General features: G+C 48.2%; 1 protein-coding gene across 1 annotated transcript in view; it reads right to left on the bottom strand.

The window, feature by feature from the left end:
• Window positions 1-12,148: 12,148 nt before the first annotated feature.
• The window catches only part of CCDC172 (coiled-coil domain containing 172), a 246,152-nt gene continuing 237,820 nt past the window's right edge, over window positions 12,149-20,480 (bottom strand). The window contains exon 8 of the mRNA XM_063963338.1: window positions 12,149-12,583. Within this exon, the coding sequence (XP_063819408.1) occupies window positions 12,506-12,583 (78 nt within the window). The 3' untranslated portion in view covers window positions 12,149-12,505. The remainder of the gene's footprint in view (window positions 12,584-20,480) is intronic.

Below are 20,480 nucleotides of genomic sequence, written 5' to 3'. Positions count from 1 at the left end.
CTCCCAGTAGGCGTAGGCTTAGCGTGTGTAAAGCTGCTTAAAGCAGCTTGCGAGCGAACAACTCGGAATGACCCCCTTGGTTTTGCCCAACTGCTAACAAAAATCCTGCTGCGATCAACTTGGAATTACCCCCTAGATGTAGCTGAACACAGTGAGCAGCATTATGTCATATGCCAGAGAGGAAAAGAACTCTGGCTGATGATATAAAGACACAGATGATATAAAGACACAGATGGAGACCATCCCAGTGTTGCAGGAGATATTATCCAATCAATGACATCAGAGTTGCAGTACCACCATGGAAAATATTCTCATACAGTGACCTGCCCTCCTAGCCTACGGGGCTGCTGCAGGCAGATGCGTTTCCTGGGACTCTGCCGAGTTTGGAAAACATAACGAGCAACTTACAATGACGGCAGATGGGCAGGAGGACCAAGCACACCAACGTGCAATGCAGCTGTTGGTCCTCCTGCCACAACCCTGTTGTATGGCCAGTGGAGTAAGAGGTGTGGAGCCTAGGGAAAATGGCCGCTCCCAGGTCTCCACATAGTGGGAGGAGGTGCTGCACTATCATCTTTTACCTAATAGTCAATATTACAGCTAAACTGTGCAACAAACACTGAAGGACAATTGGCAGTTTTTTGGGGTTTTTGGGGAAGAAACAACACAGATGTTGGCATGATATACCGTAGGTAGAGCAGTGCATCGATTATTTATTTATTACCAGTTATTTATATAGCGCACACATATCCTGCAGCGCTTTACAGAGAATATTTGGCCATTCACACCAGTCCCTGCCCCAGTGGAGCTTAAGATCTATATTCCCTATCACATGTACATATACAATACAGATGCTCTCTGTATTGTATGGTGATCACTAGGATGCTTTCTGTGTTGTATCGTGATAACTAGGGTAATCTCTGTATTGTATGGTGATTACTAAGATGCTCTCTGTATTGTATGGTGATCACTGGATGCTCTCTGTATTGTATGGTGATCACTAGGATGCTCTCTGTATTGTATGGTGATTACTAGGATACTCTCTGCATTGTATAGTGATCACTAGGATGCTCTCTGTGTTGTATGGTGATAACTAGGGTAATCTCTGTATTGTATGGTGATTACTAGGATACTCTCTGTATTGTATGGTGATCACTGGATGCTCTCTGTATTGTATGCTGATCACTAGGATGCACTCTGTGTTTTATGGTGATTACTAGGATACTCTCTGTATTGTATGGTGATTACTAGGATACTCTGTATTGTATGGTGATCACTGGATGCTCTCTGTATTGTATGGTGATCACTAGTATGCTCTCTGTATTGTATGGTGATCACTAGTATGCTCTCTGTGTTGTATGGTGATCACCAGGATGCTCTCTGTATTGTATGGTGATCACTAGGATGCTATCTGTGTTGTATGGTGATCACTGGATGCTCTCTGTATTGTATGGTGATCACTAGGATGCTCTCTGTATTGTATGGTGATCACTAGGAAGCTCTTTGTATTGTATGGTGATCATTAGGATGCTCTCTGTGTTGTATGGTGATTATTAGGTTGCTCTCTGTATTATATGGTGATCACTAGGATGCTCTCTGTGTTGTATGGTGATTACTAGGATACTCTCTGTATTGTATGGTGATTACTAGGATGCTCTCTGTATTGTATGGTGATCACTAGGATGCTCTCTATATTGTATAGTGATCACTAGATGCTCTCTGTATTGTATGGTGATCACTAGGGTGGTCTCTGTATTGTATGGTGATCACTAGGATGCTATCTGTGTTGTATGGTGATTATTAGGATGCTCTCTGTATTGTATGGTGATCACCAGGATGCTCTCTGTATTGTATGGTGATAACTAGGATGCTCTCTGTGTTGTATGGTGATCACTAGGATGCTCTCTGTATTGTATGGTGATCACTGGATGCTCTCTGTATTGTATGGTGATTACTAGGATGCTCTCTGTGTTGTATGGTGATTACTAGGATGCTCTCTGTGTTGTATGATGATTACTAGGATACTCTGTATTGTATGGTGATCACTAGGATGCTCTCTGTATTGTATGGTGATCCCTAGGATACTCTCTGAATTGTATGGTGAGCACTATAATGATCTCTCAGTTGTATGGCTTTTCACTATTACACTTTCTATACTGTCTGATCGGTATTATGTCAGTTGTCATTCATTGTGCTAGTATTTATTGTCTGTAATGTTACATAACAGAATACAAATACTTTCAAGGAGTCTGCTGGAAGACATTCAGAAAAACTGGACTCTGTTTTGCATGGTGATCACTAGCTTTCTATGTCAGGCGCAGGGTACTTGTCACGATCCGGGTATCTGGACGCCATTTCTTACCCATCAGATGCCTCCTAAGGCTGGCTCAGCGCTCCAGGACCGGATCCCATCTGTTATCCTGATGTGTACATTCCTGTATCCTCTCCTGTCACTCTGGGACGCTGTCACAGTAAACGCCATATTACACCTGGCATGGCGTTTCCCGCGGCCTCCGCCGCCGTCCCTGAACTTCTGCATGCAGAGTGTCTGAGTGGCGATTACGTCAGCCGCGGCCTCCGCTGTGTCCGCGTGGTTGGATGTGCATCTGTCAGCCTGGCGCCTCCTGTCTCCGGTGGCCGGCGCCGCCATTACTGTTTTCATTACCACATGGATTACAAACCAAACTTCCCTCCAAGTGTCTGCATGGGCGCAGCCATCTTGGATTCTGTCAGCTGATCATTTCCACCAATCTGTTCTCAGTATTGATAATCTGCATAATTGCCTAGCCAATCACTTCCTTGCTGCAGGTATAAATACACTGTGCCTGAGCAAGGAAGGCGTCAGTGCTTTGGTTGTCAAACCTAGTTCCTGTTTGTCTCTCTCCTGTGATTGTCTTCCAGGTTCCAGCTCCTGTCTCAAGACTTCCACCATAGAGACCCGCACCAGCATTCCACCTGCGGTGTAGCCTGACTCTCCAATCCATTGTGGATTCATCTGTTTCCAGCTACAACATTACCTGCTTCCAGCTCAGCTTCCAGCAGAGTACAGCTTCCCTTAAAGGGCCGGTGTCCTTTCTACACTTTACCACTCTCCACCGGTATTATTATTTCTCCGCTCTCAAGTTCTACATTTCAGTTCATATTTCATCGCTCCCAAGTTCATTTATTATTTAACTGGTTCCAGCCAGTATCCACTCCGTGCTAACAACAGTCTGGTTCCAGCCAGTATCCACAGCAGCCGTTTTATCTTCAGCAACCCAGCTTTTCCTGGAACACCAGCTGGCACAATCCTGGGTTATCTCCATTGCTACAGTCGGGCCTGGTAAGGACTTTCCATCTAGAAGATTATAAGAACTATCTCACACTACCAGTGCCCTGTGGCTCCTGCCATCCTGTAGTACCCAGGAACTGTATTTATTCTTTGCTGACTTTTACGTTTTCTTTTACTGCTGCTGTGTTGCGGAGTTGTCATAATAAACATCATTGACTTTTATCCAAGTTGTCGTGGTCACGCCTTCGGGCAGTTATTATTCATGTTACTTACATGTCCAGGGGTCTGATACAACCTCCCAGGTTCCGGTACATCTCAGCCCCTACAACTGAGGCTGCCTCCCGTCAGCTCAGGCCCTCAGTTGTGACAGTAAGCACTGACCTAATGAATCCAGCCGGAGACCAGGATCAAGCGGCCAGGCCGATGCAAGAACTGGCAGCCCGACTAGAACATCAGGAGGCTGCACAGGGCCACATCATCCGCTGTCTCCAGGATCTCTCTACTCGGCTGGATGGGATTCAGACAACTCTCCATGGATCAGGCGCGTCTGGTGCGTCAACCACAGTGACTCCAGCTATAACCCCACCCACCTTACCCATTTCTGCTCCACGTCTTCATCTTCCAACGCCAGCAAAATTTGATGGATCTCCAAGATTCTGCAGGGGATTTCTCAACCAGTGTGAGATTCAGTTTGAGCTACAACCTGGCAATTTTCCCAGTGACCGTACAAAAATTGCCTACATTATTTCTCTTCTCAGTGGCTCAGCCCTTGATTGGGCATCACCGTTATGGGAGAGGTCCGACACCCTGCTATCTTCCTACACTGCCTTCGTGTCAACATTCAGGCGCATCTTCGACGAGCCAGGCCGGGTAACCTCAGCTTCATCCGAGATTCTCCGTTTACGCCAGGGGTCACGTACTGTAGGACAATATCTGATACAGTTCCAGATCCTGGCATCCGAACTGGCATGGAACGACGAGGCCCTGTATGCTGCATTCTGGCATGGCTTATCTGAGCGTATTAAAGATGAGTTAGCTACCAGAGACTTACCTTCTAAGTTAGATGAGCTAATCTCACTCTGCACGAAAGTTGATTTACGTTTCAGAGAGAGAGCAACTGAGCGTGGAAGATCATCTGCTCAAAAATTTTCTGCTCCTCCTCCTCGTCAACTGTCACCATCTAAAGATGAGCCCATGCAACTTGGCCGTTCCCGTTTAACTCCTGCTGAGCGCCGAAGACGTCTCTCCGAGTCTCTCTGTCTCTATTGTGCAGCTCCGTCTCACACCATTAATGCCTGTCCCAAACGTCCGGGAAACTCCAAATCCTAGCTCGCCAAGGAGAGGGCCGGCTAGGAGTAATGATCTCCTCTCCATCTCCTCAAGATTGTAATCTCCCAGTCTCGCTTCAAGTTGCTCAACGTTATCGGAACGTCATTGCCCTCCTTGATTCCGGAGCAGCTGGGAACTTTATTACCGAAGCCTATGTTAAACGGTGGTCCCTACCCACCGAGAGACTTCCTTCGTCCATTTCTTTAACTGCCGTGGATGGCAGCAAAATTTTTGATGCAGTTATTTCTTTAAGGACTCTACCAGTTCGTCTGAGAGTGGGAGTTCTTCATTCCGAACTTATTTCTTTTTTAGTGATTCCAAGAGCCACACATCCTGTGGTCCTGGGCCTTCCATGGCTCCGTCTTCACAATCCTACAATTGATTGGACGACTACGCAAATCCTGGCATGGGGTTCCTCCTGTGCTGAGACATGTTTGTTTAAAGTATTGCCTGTCTGTTCTTCCTCCCCCAGGTCGTCTGATGTTCCACCTCCTCCATATCAAGATTTCACGGATGTGTTCAGTAAAGCTTCTGCTGATATCCTTCCTCCTCATAGAGAATGGGACTGCCCGATTGATCTCGTTCCAGGGAAGGTTCCACCTCGAGGCCGAACTTATCCGTTGTCTCTGCCTGAGATGCATTCTATGGAGGAATATATTAAAGAGAACCTAGCAAAGGGGTTCATTCGACCTTCTTCTTCTCCAGCCGGCGCAGGCTTCTTTTTTGTAAAAAAGAAAGATGGTGGTCTGCGGCCGTGCATCGACTACAGAGGTTTGAACGACATTACCATCAAGAACCGTTATCCTTTACCCCTGATTACTGAGCTCTTTGACAGAGTTAGCGGAGCTACCATCTTTACAAAGCTGGACTTGAGAGGTGCATACAATCTCATCCGGATCCGTGAGGGTGACGAGTGGAAGACCGCCTTTAACACCCGTGACGGACATTATGAGTACCTCGTCATGCCCTTCGGATTGAGCAATGCTCCAGCTGTCTTCCAGCATTTTGTCAATGAGATCTTCAGAGACATTCTATACCGTCATGTCGTGGTCTATCTAGACGATATCCTCATTTTTGCCAACGATTTAGAGGAACATCGTTTTTGGGTTAAAGAGGTTCTGTCCCGTCTCCGTGTCAATCATCTCTATTGCAAATTAGAAAAATGCGTCTTTGAAGTCAAGTCCATTCCGTTTCTAGGGTACATTGTGTCCGGTTCCGGACTAGAGATGGATCCTGAGAAACTACAAGCAATCCAAAATTGGCCGGTACCCTTAACCCTCAAAGGGGTCCAGAGGTTCTTAGGGTTCGCCAACTATTACCGAAAGTTTATACGAGACTTTTCCACCATTGTGGCGCCTATTACTGCTTTCACTAAGAAGGGTGCTAACCCGTCCAAGTGGTCTGAAGAAGCCATGCAAGCATTTCATCTTTTAAAACAAAGGTTCATCTCTGCGCCTGTTCTGAAACAGCCTGACATCGACTCTCCTTTCATCTTAGAGGTGGATGCCTCCTCCGTTGGAGTAGGAGCGGTGTTATCTCAGAGGGCTAAAGATGGCCATTTACACCCTTGCAGTTTCTTCTCCCGGAAGTTCTCCCCAGCTGAGCGCAACTATGCCATTGGCGACCAGGAGTTGCTAGCCATCAAGCTCGCTCTAGAAGAGTGGAGGTATCTGTTGGAGGGAGCTTCTCATTCAATCACCATACTTACAGACCACAAGAACCTTTTATATCTGAAAGGCGCACAATGTCTCAACCCTCGTCAGGCCAGATGGGCACTTTTTTTTTCCAGGTTCGACTTTAAACTCCAGTTCTGTCCGGGCTCTCAGAATCGCAAGGCCGATGCCCTTTCCCGCTCATGGGAGCAAGAAAATGAGTCAGAGTCTTCAGACAAGCATCCTATTATAAATCCGTTGGCATTCTCCACGGTAGGGATGGACTCTACGCCCCCATCAGGGAAAAGTTTTGTGAAACCGATGCTAAGGAAGAAGCTCATGCATTGGGCCCGTGCTTCCCGTTTTGCCGGACATACAGGTATCCAAAAAACCCTGGAGTTTATCTCTAGGTCCTATTGGTGGCCAACTCTGAAAAAGGACGTCTTGGAGTTTATTGCATCTTGCCCAAAGTGTGCTCAACATAAGGTATCCCGCCAGTCGCCTGCGGGGCAACTGGTTCCACTATCTGTTCCCCGTCGACCTTGGACCCATTTGTCGATGGATTTTATTACAGATTTACCCATGTGCAACAAGTTCAATACCATCTGGGTGGTAGTTGACCGGTTCACCAAGATGGCACACTTCATTCCTCTCACCGGTCTTCCGTCAGCTTCCAAGTTGGCTCAAGTATTCATACAAGAGATCTTCCGACTCCACGGTCTTCCTGAAGAAATTATCTCAGATCGAGGAGTTCAATTCACAGCCAAATTCTGGCGAAGTTTATGTCAAGTCCTCCAAGTCAAGCTAAAGTTTTCCACGGCTTACCATCCTCAGACCAATGGTCAAACCGAGAGGGTGAATCAGGACTTGGAGGCCTTCCTCCGCATCTATGTGTCCTCCTCTCAAGATGACTGGGTTCAATTACTTCCCTGGGCCGAGTTTTGTCATAACAACCAGTATCATTCTTCATCTGCTTCAACACCATTCTTCACTAACTTTGGATTCCACCCTAAAGTCCCTGAGTTCCAACCGCTTCCAGCAACTTCTGTTCCCGCAGTGGATATCACCTTGCATCAGTTTGCCAATATCTGGAAGAGCGTACGATCAGCTCTGCTCAAGGCATCGTTCAGGTACAAGAAGTTTGCGGATAAGAAGCGTCGAGCAGTTCCTGCTCTCAAGGTGGGTGATCGGGTATGGTTATCCACGAAGAATTTGAGGTTAAGAGTTCCCAGTATGAAGTTTGCACCTCGCTATATCGGTCCTTTCAAGATTGAACAAGTCATCAATCCTGTTGCTTACAGACTCCAGTTGCCTCCCTTCTTAAAAATACCCAGGACATTCCATGTTTCCCTGTTGAAACCGCTGATCTTGAATCGGTTTCATTCCTCACTTCCTCCAACTCCGAAAGTCCAAACTCAACGAGGCGTTGAGTATGAAGTGGCCAAGATCCTGGACTCACGTCACCGTTACGGTCAACTACAATATCTTATTGACTGGAAGGGTTATGGTCCTGAGGAACGTTCATGGACCAATGCTTCTGATGTCCATGCTCCTGCCTTGGTCCGGAGATTCCATTCCAAGTTTCCTCAAAAGCCAAAGAAGTGTCCTGGGGCCACTCCTAAAGGGGGGGGGTGCTGTCACGATCCGGGTATCTGGACGCCATTTCTTACCCATCAGATGCCTCCTAAGGCTGGCTCAGCGCTCCAGGACCGGATCCCATCTGTTATCCTGATGTGTACATTCCTGTATCCTCTCCTGTCACTCTGGGACGCTGTCACAGTAAACGCCATATTACACCTGGCATGGCGTTTCCCGCGGCCTCCGCCGCCGTCCCTGAACTTCTGCATGCAGAGTGTCTGAGTGGCGATTACGTCAGCCGCGGCCTCCGCTGTGTCCGCGTGGTTGGATGTGCATCTGTCAGCCTGGCGCCTCCTGTCTCCGGTGGCCGGCGCCGCCATTACTGTTTTCATTACCACATGGATTACAAACCAAACTTCCCTCCAAGTGTCTGCATGGGCGCAGCCATCTTGGATTCTGTCAGCTGATCATTTCCACCAATCTGTTCTCAGTATTGATAATCTGCATAATTGCCTAGCCAATCCCTTCCTTGCTGCAGGTATAAATACACTGTGCCTGAGCAAGGAAGGCGTCAGTGCTTTGGTTGTCAAACCTAGTTCCTGTTTGTCTGTCTCCTGTGATTGTCTTCCAGGTTCCAGCTCCTGTCTCAAGACTTCCACCATAGAGACCCGCACCAGCATTCCACCTGCGGTGTAGCCTGACTCTCCAATCCATTGTGGATTCATCTGTTTCCAGCTACAACATTACCTGCTTCCAGCTCAGCTTCCAGCAGAGTACAGCTTCCCTTAAAGGGCCGGTGTCCTTTCTACACTTTACCACTCTCCACCGGTATTATTATTTCTCCGCTCTCAAGTTCTACATTTCAGTTCATATTTCATCGCTCCCAAGTTCATTTATTATTTAACTGGTTCCAGCCAGTATCCACTCCGTGCTAACAACAGTCTGGTTCCAGCCAGTATCCACAGCAGCCGTTTTATCTTCAGCAACCCAGCTTTTCCTGGAACACCAGCTGGCACAATCCTGGGTTATCTCCATTGCTACAGTCGGGCCTGGTAAGGACTTTCCATCTAGAAGATTATAAGAACTATCTCACACTACCAGTGCCCTGTGGCTCCTGCCATCCTGTAGTACCCAGGAACTGTATTTATTCTTTGCTGACTTTTACGTTTTCTTTTACTGCTGCTGTGTTGCGGAGTTGTCATAATAAACATCATTGACTTTTATCCAAGTTGTCGTGGTCACGCCTTCGGGCAGTTATTATTCATGTTACTTACATGTCCAGGGGTCTGATACAACCTCCCAGGTTCCGGTACATCTCAGCCCCTACAACTGAGGCTGCCTCCCGTCAGCTCAGGCCCTCAGTTGTGACAGTACTTTCTGTATTGTGCAACAATCATTACTGTATTGTAGTCACTGGCATGCTTTCTGAATTGAATGGTAGTCACTGGGATTCCCTCTGTATTGTGTTGTGGTCACGGTGTTGTTCTCTGTATTGTACACATTATTATTATTATTATCATCATCATCATCATCATCCTTTATTTATATGGCGCCAGAAGGGTTCCTCAGCACCTAACAGAGGACATATAACAAATTAGCAAAACAAGAGAAGTGACATAAATTAAAAAAACATTGTAGGGCACGGTTATAAACATTGCTGCATCAGCGGTCATAACACTGAGATAAGCAGCACTGTGGCAGCAACCAAGGGTTAGGAGCCATTGGAGGAGTATGGAGTAGATGATTCTATAAATGTGGCACCCCGGAAAAATGGTGTGTGCCCCTTTAAGATTACTTACAAGTCCACAGCAGCAGAGAAGGGCGTTGCCACAACAGGAGTTAGCGGAGACCCTGGTCTGATCATGTGGGCTGATTGTGTGAAGCTGATTGGGCAGAGTAGCCTGGAAAGAGAGGAGCCTTGTAGGAAGAAGGAGGAGGAGTTGTTTGGAGACAGGAGGTGCTGCTGGACGCATGCTGAATGAGGAGCAGAGTGAGAGTGTCAACGCAGGATGCTGGGCGGTGAGAGCAGCGCTGCAGATGCAAGCAGCTGCCGGAGAGCCAAGTGCCAGGTGAGCAAGTGTTGAGACGTCGAAGTCGGAGATCGGACACCTCCAGGCCTAGTGAAAGGTGCGGACACCAAGGACATCTTGTAACAGTGAGGTACCATTTAAAACAGGCCCAGCAAGTGAAATCCTCTGCTCTAAGAATCTGAGTGAGTACATTGGAACTATAGTCCATGAGCTAAACACTGCAAAGAGGTTATTAAAGGAAGCCCTCTCCCCCACATTGATACTGTGAGATATCAAAGACTGAGTTTATTACAAGTGCAAGGCAGACATTTACTCTGGAAAGACTGAGTTGTTTGTGCAAGAATAAGTAAAGCTCTGTAACAGAGAGACTGAGTTTGTTCAACCAAAAGACCCTCATTAGTAAGTGAGTTAAATTTGTCAAGAGACACTACCATTCCTTCGCTAGCTACATCCTCTTTTGATAGAACTGAGTACATCTGTCCCTGACACAACCCAGGATTCCCCATACATCTGTGTGCTAAGTTCTCCCATTGACACGTGTACTGCGGAATTTTACCTGAGCTCCAACGTTTATTGCTTGTGAAGATAATAATACCTTGGCCAGGAAAAGCTAGAGAGATAGTGCTTGTTATTGCTGATTGTTTTTTTTTTTTGGTCGCTCTCCTCATGACCACATTATAAACTGTGATTCCAATTCTCCTATGTAAATGTTTGTGATTCCAATTATAACATGTTCATCCATGATTCAAATGATATTCTGCCATTCTTCTGTGAATGTTCCTTTGAGGTGTGAACTGTAGCCAATTGTCTTCTCTTTGTTCTTCTTTGATGCCCAAGTCTTTTTGTTGTGATTATTCAAATTTAATGCCAGATAATCAATCATCAGCTTCAATACAGAGATCATTGCGGCTCAATAAAAAGACATCCTGTTGGAATTGTTGACTCACTCCTGTTTCGTATCAATATATCCTACCTCTCTGACCACGGTACTACAGGACAAAGTACGGGGAGAAACATTTCAGGGGATAGGTCCGTCACATATCCATCCAACACCTGTGACACCTCTCTCACCACTTATACATAAGTAAGGGAAGGAAAAGCAAATAAGGGAAGAGGGCCCCATTTCTGAGAGCTTACATTCTAAAGGGGGAGGGGCAGCCAGACAGGGGTAACACAGATGGGGTAGACAGGATTAGAGCTGGATGGCTTTGATGAAGAAGTAGGTCTTGAGAACCTACTTGAAATTTTGTAGAGAGGTGGAGATTCTGGTTGGGAGAGGGAGAGAATTCCAGAGGTAAGGAGCGCCACTGGTATAATCTTGGAGGTAAGAGTGGGAGGAAGTAATCAGATGGCAGGTCACTAGTATTGACTCTGTACTGTATGGTGAACACTGGGATACTCACTATGGGGGTCATTCCGAGTTGTTCGCTCGCAAGCTGCTTTTAGCAGCTTTGCACACGCTAAGCCGCCGCCTACTGGGAGTGAATCTTAGCTTATCAAAATTGCGAACGAAAGATTCGCAATATTGCGAAAAGACTTCTCTGTGCAGTTTCTGAGTAGCTCGAGACTTACTCTGCCAGTGCGATCAGTTCAGTGCTTGTCGTTCCTGGTTTGACGTCACAAACACACCCAGCGTTCGCCCAGACACTCCTCCATTTCTCCAGCCACTCCCGCGTTTTTCCCAGAAACGGCAGCGCTTTTTCACACACTCCCATAAAACGGCCTGTTTCCGCCCAGAAACACCCACTTCCTGTCAATCACATTACGATCACCAGAACGAAGAAAAAACCTCGTAATGCCGTGAGTAAAATACCTAACTGCATAGCAAATTTACTTGGCGCAGTCGCACTGCGGACATTGCGCATGCGCATTAGCGACTAATCGCTCCGTTGCGAGAAAAAAATAACGAGCGAACAACTCGGAATGACCCCCTATATTACAAGGCAGTCACTGGGATACTCTCTGTATTAAACACAGGTCACTAGGATGCCTTCTGTATTTTTATGGCAGTCACTAGTACTATTCCTCCCATACATGTGAGACATGGAACACAAATGTGAAGCCTGCACAGCCTGTAAATATTAGAGGAAACACTGACACAAGTGCTGTCCTATTACAGTAATTTCCCACCCGCACATGGAAACTGCCCCGTGAGCTATTAGGAAATGCTGTGTAATCGCTGTGGCCCCCGGAACATAATGGCTTCTCTCTTCATGATCATTCCCCTGATATAGGTTACTGTAACGTCAGGGAAAAGCTTAGGAATAACTTGCAGTGTTACGGAGAAGCATCTTTGCTATAGAGTATTTATTAGCATAGTCGTGAATCAAGCAAAGTAATAACCATTTAGCACAAAGTGAACATTTGCGGTACCGATAAACGGCATAAACGCCAAAACCGATGTGGATCTGTATGACTCTTAATGTACAGGAACAACAGTTATTAATAATTCAATTTAATTGAACAGTTTAAAGTGAGAGATGAAATAAAACATTATGTTCTGAAGATGAAATTGAATGCAGTCAGGCAGATGAAATCAGGACAGAGTATGACACGTCCGTCACCGGCGGCCAGTGTAGAGGATGCTGGGAGATGATGGCGCTCCATGGCAATCACTTAGTAACGCCTCACTTCTCTCCAGGCGGTCAGGAGGGTAATACGAGTAAATGTCCCGTATCTTCCTGTGACAGCGCTTTCCTGGGAGTAGAGGTTTGGGGGACTTTCTGGAAGTACAGAGAGAAACATATAATAACCCGGAGAGATCTGATTTCTCAGTCTTCCATAACATCAGAGTATTGCAGAAACCTTACAGGGCTGACCCTATGTCTCTGTAATAACCATAATTACTCGCTGCACTAATAACTTGCTGACCGGTCGCTGTAGACGTACTGCGGCTGGTGTTTCTATACCTGGGGGCTACGGACCTTGCCTTTTAATGGCGGCTGAGCACTTCCACACACACTCCCAAGCTTTGGGTCTAATTCAGACCGGATCGCTCCTCTGCGAATTTGAGAGGTTTGCGACTGGTTAATCGCCGCCCAGACAGGGTGAAAAAACCCGCCCCGTGCAAGTCTGAGTACGCCGTGCGAAAAGCTTTGCAAACGCCGGTCAGCTGCAAATCCATTCATAACTCACTCAGCATGGGATGATTTTCCAGTCTGTGCAGTGTGCGCAGCCCAGGACTTACACCTACAGTGCGATACACACAGGCTGATCGGGGCCGGAGCCGACGTCACACACCCGCCCTGACAACACTTGGGAACGCCTGCGCTTTTCCTGACACTCTCAGAAAACGGCCAGTAATCATCCACAAATGTTCGCTTCCTGTCAATCAACCTGCGTACGCCTAGTGATCAAAAAAGACGCAGGAATTTTTTGCAGTTTGGCCTCGCGCCTGCGCAATATGATCTGTGCGAATGCACAGTCATTCGATAATCATCCGCTTTGCGATTTCGCACAACAGCGATCAGGTCTGAATTAGGCCCTTGGTTCCCATCTGTCCAATAGCTCGCACGGGATGCAGTTAGGAACCCGGCTGTCGGAATTCCGTCAGTCAGAATACCGACGCCAGAATACCGACACTATTCAGAAGGGTGTAGTATGTGTTGCCGGCGGTCGGGCTCCCGGCGACCAGCATACCGGCGCTGGAATCCCGACCGCCGGCATACCGACAGCTGGGCGAGCGCAAATGAGCCCCTTGCGGGCTCGCTACGCTCCCCATGCTGCGGGCACGGTGGCGCGCTATGCGCGCCACGCTATCTATTCTCCCTCCAGGGGGGTCGTGGACCCCCAAGAGGGAGAAAAGTTGTCGGTATGCCAGTGGTTGGGATTCCGGCACCGGTATGGTGGTCGTCGGGAGCCCGGCCGCCGGCAACCTAAAGACCACCCATTCAGAATGCAGACACTGGCATCCTGAATAGGTTCGCCATCCTGTTGTCGGAATCCTGGGGAGGGTTAGGTTGTGGCGAGGGTGGGTTAGGGGGACCGGGGTGGAAGATAAGTATACTTACCTTCCCCCGTCAGAATTCCAACCATCAGGATGCCGTGATCGGTATTCTGACTGCCGGCATCCCAAACGCCGGCAAATCGAACCCCACCCACCCGCACATGGTGTTCTCAGTAAATAGGTTTCTTTACACAATAATACAATTTGACCTTAGATGAAGCTCAAATACGAAAACTGTAATGTAATTATTATGCTTCCTCTAAACCGGTGAAGGCGTGATTCTGAGTCTTAGTTCACATAGTGAAGAGCCATTATTTGCTACTGGGCGCGCGTAAAAATCCCTGAACTCTCATATGGCGCTGGTGTTACACGGTGCGCTGCAGAGACTGAGACGCACGGTATCAGCAGTGACTTGGAAAGGTGCTGGGCGTCCCTGGGCGGTGGTCGGGAGGCGGCTAATCTGAGATCGTCCTTCTCATGGGCGTGTTACTGAAGTGTTTGTATACAGACTCACTCGTACCCACAGGAGGCCGTACTCAGATATATAATCTGCACCTGGTACACTGGTGGTGGCATCTAAGGACGTACAAGGCGGCATTTACAGCGTCTACAGGCGCTCAGAGCAGGTGTATCAGTCCCTGCACAGTCCTACACACGGATGTACACAGGAGGGACTTGGGCATTTGCATAAAGTGTCAGACAGGCGACCGCCAAAAGACGCAGCCGCATCTGCGTCCATTAATGTAAATAAACTGCGCTTATGCACCTAATACAGTATAATGGACCATCAAGTAATTGTAAAAATAAGATTTTACTCACCGGTAAATCTATTTCTCGTAGTCCGTAGTGGATGCTGGGAACTCCGTAAGGACCATGGGGAATAGACGGGCTCCGCAGGAGACTGGGCACTCTAAAAGAAAGATTAGGTACTATCTGGTGTGCACTGGCTCCTCCCACTATGACCCTCCTCCAGACCTCAGTTAGGATACTGTGCCTGGAAGAGCTGACATTACTAGGAAAGGATTTGGAATCCAGGGTAAGACTCATACCAGCCACACCAATCACACCGTATAACTTGTGATAAACTTACCCAGTTAACAGTATGAAATATAACTGAGCCTCTCAACAGATGGCTCAACAATAACCCTTAGTTAGGCAATAACGACCCACAAGTATTGCAGACAATCCGCACTTGGGATGGGCGCCCAGCATCCACTACGGACTACGAGAAATAGATTTACCGGTGAGTAAAATCTTATTTTCTCTGACGTCCTAGTGGATGCTGGGAACTCCGTAAGGACCATGGGGATTATACCAAAGCTCCCAAACGGGCGGGAGAGTGCGGATGACTCTGCAGCACCGAATGAGAGAACTCAAGATCCTCCTCAGCCAGGGTATCAAATTTGTAGAATTTAGCAAACGTGTTTGCCCCTGACCAAGTTGCAGTTCGGCAAAGTTGTAAAGCCGAGACCCCTCGGGCAGCCGCCCAAGATGAGCCCACTTTCCTCGTGGAATGGGCTTTTACTGATTTAGGATGCGGCAATCGAGCCGCAGAATGCTCCAGCTGAATTGTGCTACAAATTCAGCGAGCAATAGTTTGCTTAGAAGCAGGAGCACCTATTTTGTTGGGTGCCTACAGGATAAAAAGCGAGTCAGTTTTCCTGACTCCAGCCGTCCTGGAAATATAAATTTTTAAGGCCCTGACTACGTCCAGTAACTTGGAATCTTCCAAGTCCCTAGTAGCCGCAGGCACTACAATAGGTTGGTTCAAGTGAAAAGCTGATACCACCTTAGGGAGAAACTGGGGACGAGTCCTCAATTCTGCCCTATCCATATGGAAAATCAGATAAGGGCTTTTACATGACAAAGCCGCCAATTCTGACACACGCCTGGCCGAAGCCAAGGCCAATAACATGACCACTTTCCACGTGAGATATTTCAAATCCACAGTTTTAAGTGGCTCAAACCAATGTGATTTTAAGAAACTCAACACCACGTTGAGATCCCAAGGTGCCACAGGAGGCACAAAAGGGGGCTGAATATGTAGCACTCCCTTTACAAATGTCTGAACTCCAGGCAGTGAAGCCAGTTCTTTCTGGAAGAAAATCGACAGAGCCGAAATCGGGACCTTAATGGAACCCAAGTTTAGGCCCATAATCACTCCTGACTGTAGGAAGTGCAGAAAACGACCCAGCTGTAATTCCTCTGTTGGGGCCTTCCTGGCCTCACACCACACAACATATTTTCGCCAAATACGGTGATAATGGTTTGCGGTTACTTCTTTCCTGGCTTTTATCAGCGTAGGAATGACTTCCTCCGGAATGCCCTTTTCCTTTAGGATCCGGAATTCAACCGCCATGCCGTCAAACGCAGCCGCGGTAAGTCTTGGAACAGACAGGGCCCCTGCTGTAGCAGATCCTGTCTGAGCGGTAGAGGCCATGGGTCCTCTGATATCATTTCTTGAAGTTCTGGGTACCAAGCTCTTCTTGGCCCATCCGGAACCACGAGTATCGTTCTTACTCCTCGTTTTCTTATTATTCTCAGTACCTTTGGTATGAGAGGCAGAGGAGGGAATACATAAACCGACTGGTACACCCACGGTGTCACTAGAGCGTCCACAGCTATTGCCTGAGGGTCCCTTGACCTGGCGCAATATCTAGTTTTTTGTTTAGGCGGGACGCCATCATGTCCACCTGTGGCCTATCCCAACGGTTTACCAACAGTTGGAAGACTTCTGGATGAAGTCCCCACTCTCCCGGGTGTAGGTCGTGTCTGCTGAGGAAGTCTGCTTCCCAGTTGTCCACTCCCGGAATGAACACTGCTGACAGTGCTAAGACGTGATTTTCCGCCCATCGGAGAATCCTTGTGGCTTCTGCCATCGCCATCCTGCTTCTTGTGCCGCCCTGTCGGTTTACATGGGCGACTGCCGTGATGTTGTTTGATTGGATCAGTACCGGCTGGTTTCGGTACCACAAACAGTGTGGAATAGTAACCCCGTCCTTGTTGAAGTAGGGGCACTTTGACTATCACCTGCTGGGAATACAGCTTGTGAATTGCCTCTAGCACAGTCTCCCTGCCTGAGGGAGTTGTCGGCAAGGCAGATTTGAGGAAACGGCGGGGGGGAGACGCCTCGAATTCCAGCATGTACCCCTGAGATACTACTTGAAGGATCCAGGGATCCACCTGTGAGCGAGCCCACTGATCGCTGAAATTTTTGAGGCGGCCCCCCCACCGTACCTGGCTACGCCTGTGGAGCCCCCGTGTCATGCGGTGGACTCAGAGGAAGCGGGGGAAGAATTTTGATTCTGGGAACTGGCTGACTGGTGCAGCTTTTTCCCTCTCCCCTCGTCTCTGTGCAGAAAGGAAGCGCCTTTGACCCGCTTGCGTTTCTGAAGCCGAAAGGACTGTACCTGATAATACAGTGCTTTCTTAGGCTGTGAGGAAACCTGAGGTAAAAAAATTTCTTCCCAGCTGTTGCTGTGGATACGAGGTCCCAGAGACCATCCCCAAACAATTCCTCACCCTTATAAGGCTCTATGTGCCTTTTAAAGTCAGCATCACCTGTCCAGTGTCGGGTCTCTAATATCCTCCTGACAGAATGGACATTGCATTAATTCTGGATGCCAGCCGGCAAAATATCCCTCTGTGCATCCCTCATATATAAGACGACGTCTTTAATATGCTCTTATGTTCGCAAAATAGTATCCCTGTTTGACAGGGTCACAGACCACGCTGCAGCAGCACTATCTGCAGGTCTCAGTCTAGTACCTGAGTGTGTAAATACAGACTTCAGGATAGCCTCCTGCTTTTTATCAGCAGGTACCTTCAAAGTGGCCGTATCCTAAGACGGCAGTGCCACCTTTTTTGACAAACGTGTGAGCGCCTTATCCACCCTAGGGGATATCTCCCAGCGTAACTTATCCTCTGGCGGGAAAGGGTACGCCATCAGTAACTTTTTAGAAATTACCAGTTTCTTATCGGGGGAACCCACGCTTTTTCACACTTCATTCACTCATTTGATGGGGGAACAAAACACTGCCTGCTTTTTCTCCCCAAACATAAAACCCTTTTTTAGTGGTACTTGGGTTAATGTCAGAAATGTGTAACACATTTTTTATTGCCGGGATCATGTAACGGATGTTCCTAGTGGATTGTGTATATGTCCCAACCTCGTAGACACTGGAGTCAGACTCCGTGTCGACATCTGTGTCTGCCATCTGAGGTAGCGGGCGTTTTTGAGCCCCTGATGGCCTTTGAGACGCCTAGGCAGGCGCGGGCTGAGAAGCCGGCTGTCCCACAGCCGTTACGTCATCCAGCCTTTTTGTAAGGAGTTGACACTGTCGGTTTATACCTTCCACCTATCCATCCACTCTGGTGTCGGCCCCACAGGGGGCGACATCACATTTATCACATTTATCGGCATCTGCTCTGCCACCACATAAGCCTCCTCATCAAACGTGTCGACACAGCCGTACCGACACACCGCACACACACAGGGAATGCTCTGACTGAGGACAGGACCCCACACAGCCCTTTGGGGAGACAGAGAGAGAGTATGCCAGCACACACCAGAGCGCTATATAATTTAGGGATTAACACTATATTGAGTGAATTTTTCCCAATAGCTGCTTGTATATACAATATTGCGCCTAAATTTAGTGCCCCCCCTCTCTTTTTAACCCTTTGAGCCTGCAAACTACTGGGGAGAGCCTGGGGAGCTGTCTTCCAGCTGCACTGTGAAGAGAAAATGGCGCCAGTGTGCTGAGGGAGATAGCTCCGCCCCTTTTTCGCGGACTTTTTTATGGATTCTGGCAGGGGTATTTATCACATATATAGCCTCTGGGGCTATATATTGTGATATATTTGCCAGCCAAGGTGTTTTTATTGCTGCTCAGGGCGCCCCCCCCCAGCGCCCTGCACCTTCAGTGACCGGAGTGTGAAGTGTGTATGAGGAGCAATGGCGCACAGCTGCAGTGCTGTGCGCTACCTTGGTGAAGACTGATGTCTTCTGCCGCCGATTTTCCGGACCTCTTCTTGCTTCTGGCTCTGTAAGGGGGGCGGCGGCGCGGCTCCGGGAACGAACACCAAGGCCAGTTCCATGCGGTCGATCCCTCTGGAGCTAATGGTGTCCAGTAGCCTAAGAAGCCCAAGCTAGCTGCAAGCAGGTAGGTTCGCTTCTTCTCCCCTTAGTCCCTCGATGCAGTGAGCCTGTTGCCAGCAGGTCTCACTGTAAAATAAAAAACCTAAAATAAACTTTCTTTCTAGGAGCTCAGGAGAGCCCCTAGTGTGCATCCAGCTCGGCCGGGCACAGAAATCTAACTGAGGTCTGGAGGAGGGTCATAGTGGGAGGAGCCAGTGCACACCAGATAGTACCTAATCTTTCTTTTAGAGTGCCCAGTCTCCTGCGGAGCCCGTCTATTCCCCATGGTCCTTACGGAGTTCCCAGCATCCACTAGGACGTCAGAGAAATATATTTAATTAATTAAAAAAAGGTAGCAACAAAAATCCAATAAAAAACACCTTTAAAAGTGGATTAACAAACAATAAATCACTGTCTTCATTAGTTCCAGTCCCTTAGAGTAACGATGTAGCAGTAAAGAATTCTGCGCCCTTCTCTGAATCATGCCTATAGCTATAAGGGAACACATCTGCATTAAAGACGTGCACGGGAAACATGAGCCGCAAAAATGAAGCACTTATATGGTTATTATGAGTTGCACGTATCTTAAGAGGTAGAACGCATCGCCAAGAACAAGAGCTTAGCAAGTTGCTGGGCCCTGTAGCAAAACTGAGGTAGGGGCCCAAATTCTACAGCCTCCCGCCATGGACGTAGCCGAAAAATACGGCACTAATTGAATACCACCCTAGGGCTCCTTAGTAAGTTCTGTACTGCAAATGTAATTCCACTCTGTGAGTGTCGGGCAATCTCCTATATAATAGTCCAGATCTGTGACTCTGCGACTGTGTGGATAACGCTGGGCGTGGCTAGGAGCTCTCATTGGGTTAGCAGCAGGTCTATCACACAGAGTCCACAGCTGATTGGGCAAGAAACGCCCTCCCACACAGGTTACATCCAATGGGAGGCTCTGCCCTTTGGCTGCTGTGTGTTCCCAGAGCAGGATTAACAATGGGGCTGATGGAGCTGCAGCTCCAGGCCCACACCCCAAAATAGTCCCACTGCAGTCTGCATCTGCAGCAACACACCCTCCAACAATGTACACATAAACATCGCTTCAAATACCAAAAGGGAGCGTGACCACGGGTAAAGGAGGCATGGCCACGCCCCTTTTCCTATACTTTCAATGGAAGCTTGGAGAGCCAAAAATCGGTACAGACCATATAAAAAAGGGACTGTACCTGCCAAAAAGGTGCAGCTGAAGGGTATGCCGCTGTATCTGCAGCAAGTCTCTGCACTACAGATGGGGGGGGGGGGGAATCCTTTTACTGCAGCGTCCTATGTCCTGCTGCCAGTCCGCCTGCCCCCTCCGCCATCAACAATCCCCACTCCCTAGCCGCAGCGCAGGTGGAACAAAAGCTGCTGCGGCCACCGGCATAGATGTGTATGAAAGCGGCGCAGCGGAAGGCTTTCATAGCCCTCCCTGCGCCGCATACTCTCTGAGCCCCGGAGCCTCCTCTGCGTGTGATGTCACAGAAGTGCCTCCACGCCACAGCCA

The sequence above is a fragment of the Pseudophryne corroboree genome, chromosome 3 (genome assembly GCF_028390025.1).
Source record: "Pseudophryne corroboree isolate aPseCor3 chromosome 3, aPseCor3.hap2, whole genome shotgun sequence".
NCBI lineage: Eukaryota > Metazoa > Chordata > Amphibia > Anura > Myobatrachidae > Pseudophryne > Pseudophryne corroboree.
This window is presented reverse-complemented; position numbering and strand designations above follow the sequence as displayed.